Consider the following 3,574-nt stretch of genomic DNA (forward strand, 5'->3'; position numbering starts at 1 on the left):
ATTTTTTGTACATGCCCCACTACTCATCATCTACACCTATGTCATCCATGTCCATCTAACATATATTATAACATTTAACCAATAAAACTTCTGAATAATAATAAATATTTCTAAAGGTAAGACTCTTTAAACTACAAAAATTCACATCTAAATAGTTACAAATACAGTTTAAAAGTTTACTATGTAAAAATATTACTTTAATTTTTTATTAACAGAACAAAAAACATACACCATACTACTACTTCACATATTTTACAAACTACAAAAACAACCATATTGATGATTTTTTGTACATGCCCCACTACTCATCATCTACACCTATGTCATCCATGTCCATCTAACATATATTATAACATTTAACCAATAAAACTTCTGAATAATAATAAATATTTCTAAAGGTAAGACTCTTTAAACTACAAAAATTCACATCTAAATAGTTACAAATACAGTTTAAAAGTTTACTATTTAAAAATATTACTTTAATTTTTTATTAACAGAACAAAAAACATACACCACACTACTACTTCACATATTTTACAAACTACAAAAACAACCATATTGACGATTTTTTGTACATGCCCCACTACTCATCTACACCTATGTCATCCATGTCCATCTAAATGTGCATCACTTTCTCTTCTAACATGTCCAATTTTATTGGTATTCCTTCAGTGCAAATTAGTTCATGAAATGGCTGCTACAGATTTTCATCAATGGTGACAATGCGGCTATCCTTCAACAGCAGTTCAAGGACACCTTTGTCTTCAGCCACTGTGACACCCATGGCTACGGCTGCCTCGCCTTTTTTTTTTTTTTTCTATTGAGACATTTGGTATTGTTAGATGCTATCCCTTTATCGCCAATTGTTACAAACTATATTTTTCACCACCACACAACATAGTTTACTTTTTATCTATCTTTCTTTATATTTTCCATTACTCTTGTATCACTGTTATTACCTGTTATCCATTTCTAAATACAACATCAATACTACTATGTTTAACATATTTTTTAAATTTACCTCAATCTTTGTAAAGTTAGTCGATTTCAGATTAAAGCCATAATCAGAGTTTGCAGGTTTCAGATGAGATAGTTTGACAGAAGATCCCATCTGCAGGTGTTCTGAGACTGATGCCTCTCGCCACAGGGATAAGGAAACTTTTCTTGATTCCTGTATAAAAAAATAACCAAAAAATATTGATGATATGTAGATTACTGTTAGTGATGCATAAAACGCACAAAATATTCTAACATATACTACATTAACAAGATTTCAAAAACAGCCTGCAATGGCATCATTGCAACATATACGAAGCCTACCTTCTGCAAAAGAATGTTCCTCAGTGGTATCGCTTCTCTTCCTCTCCAAATGCATTTTAGCGCAGACACCTGAAAATAAAATTAGATTAACACAAAAACATTAATTAATTGCTTCTTTTATTTTATTTCCTTTGCTTTAACACCAAATATACACCACATTCAGTTAACTTTTGAATAGCAAGCCAAGTGTGTACTTTACAAAAGCTGGTATTGTTCTACTTATACTGTTTAACTTTAAGTAGAAAGTGAAAAGCCCACTTCTTAATTTGTCTTTGAACAAAACAAATCTCAACACTGTAACCTATACAAAATCTTTTTAACATACACAATTGCATCAAAACACCTACTTACCCCAACTATCTCTCCTTGTACAGTTATAAGCCCTTGACTTTGTTCACAATCTGCCAAGTTGGTCTCAATTGAGCTAGGGTAAATAAGTTCTGCAGCCTCTTTTTTTAGATCTTCATTAATGTGCAGTGCACCAGTGCGAAAAAACAAGCTCTTTTTGTTAATGGCGATGGTGTACGGGGGTTCCTTGCCCATCAGGTTGTGGCCTTTCAGGATGTATGATTTACCCTCTGTAAATCGGGAGGCAAACTCTTCAAACACTGTTATTTTGCTAACAGAGTGACCATCAGAAATTGCTGCAACTTTATTTGATTTGACTACAGCTGGATATGCTGTATCTTCCTGAAATTTCCAGGAGACCACCTTGGGCCTGTCAGCCACTGCCACCACACAAATGTGTAACTGTGGTGGTCTGAAATATGGGGTGTCTGGCTTGGTCATCAACAATTGATGGAGTGCCATTCTGGAATAACAAAACAAACACAAACAAAATTAGATAAACTACTATTGCACGTTAAACTTTGTATTACTGTAAGTATATAGTCACTTTGGAAATAAACTCTTCTTGATCTTCCTGCCCATTTATAAGATATACATATAAAGATAAATGATGTCTTTCTGCTTTGTTTATACTACATACTACAGCCTTTACTTTGTACACCTGTTAAAAAAATGTTTTAATTTATTTAAACACAACTTCATAGCTCAACAACTATGATATGTCTACAGTCTGTGTCTACAGTTTTTGCTGCATTTTCCTGATCTGTAATAGCTAGTACTTATGAAGCCTCATATAAAAAGGACAAAGTATAACCATCACACGTGCTCTTTGGCACACAACAATCAATGTATGTAAAATATTATAATTCCATATAAAATATTGAAATATCTGGTAATCTTTGTTAAATTGGCAAAACATGAGAAATAGTGTACATACACTTATATGAAAACAACCAGCTGCTACACTGGTTATATAACATCTCCATTAAAAGATGGTTAAAATGGTAAAAATATTTCTTGCTCCTCCTTGTAATCTTTTTCAACTTTTTAAACAAGTTTTTCAATAAATGGTAAACACATTTATACTGCACAATACATTCACAAATGTCTAATATTCTTAACTTACACTCAGTATAAAACTGAAATCATCAAAAAAGATAATTACCTTACATTAAGGAAAATGCTGTCCTAAATTATGCTTAGACAAGCTACTGCAAGAAACACAAAGACAAAGAAAAAGTTTTATCAGTGTCATCAAAATAAAAACATTTTTTTCCATACATTCCACGACGCTACAGTTTTTTTGTCAATAACGTTTCACTGTGTTTTCTTTATATCTTACATTCTCATTTGCAATGAATAGTTTTTCATTATGAATTCATTAATATGACTAGTATCACTTTGACTAGTCAGTTCTATTGTAATACTTAGCTTCTTGTCAACAAAAGAATAAAGTTTTAATTTTTCAATTCGTTATACACTGCGATGGACCGGCGATCTGTTACTCCGCCATCTCCTGCCTGCCGGCTAGGATTGGCTCCAAACCCCCCCGCCGCCCCCCCCGCACCCCTTGGAATTAGCGGCAGAAAATGAATGAATGAATGAATTCCTCATACACATATACATCCTATTATATCTTTATTATTAACATCACACTTAAAACCTATGTTATGTTACACTACAACAGTCATCTGTGAGGCACGTCATATTTTCACTATCTATTATTTATTGCTACGGACAACAATTGCTCCTGGTGACTTAACTGGCGCCGTTGTCTGGCAGCCTGTCGTTATCATTGTGTTAATATATGCTGGATGCTGGAATGGTGTATCGTCTCCTGTAAAGCGCTTTGGCCAGCGCAACACATTGTGTAAAAAGCCGCTATATAAATACAGTCCATTTACCA

The 3,574-nt window shown here is 33.4% G+C and overlaps 1 protein-coding gene across 1 annotated transcript; it reads right to left on the minus strand.

Moving 5' to 3' along the window:
• Positions 1–845: 845 nt before the first annotated feature.
• On the minus strand, positions 846–2,706 carry LOC109951084 (uncharacterized). Its single transcript, XM_020585368.1, has 4 exons — positions 1,672–2,706; positions 1,321–1,389; positions 1,022–1,171; positions 846–851 (listed from the first exon to the last, which is right to left on the minus strand). Exons 1-4 carry the CDS (start codon positions 2,128–2,130, stop codon positions 846–848), a joined length of 684 nt encoding a protein of 227 aa, XP_020441024.1. The 5' UTR covers positions 2,131–2,706.
• Positions 2,707–3,574: the final 868 nt, after the last annotated feature.

This window comes from Monopterus albus, unplaced genomic scaffold (genome assembly GCF_001952655.1).
Source record: "Monopterus albus unplaced genomic scaffold, M_albus_1.0 scaffold362.1, whole genome shotgun sequence".
Taxonomy (NCBI): Eukaryota; Metazoa; Chordata; class Actinopteri; order Synbranchiformes; family Synbranchidae; genus Monopterus; species Monopterus albus.

Coding starts and splice junctions, on each gene's coding strand:
- LOC109951084 (XM_020585368.1), bottom strand. CDS start 2,130: ATGGCACTCCATCAATTGTTGATGACCAAGCCAGACACCCCATATTTC. Junction 1,390..1,671: donor TACAAGGAGAGATAGTTGGG/GTAAGTAGGTGT, acceptor TTTTATTTTCAG/GTGTCTGCGCTAAAATGCAT. Junction 1,172..1,320: donor GGAACATTCTTTTGCAGAAG/GTAGGCTTCGTA, acceptor TTTTTTATACAG/GAATCAAGAAAAGTTTCCTT.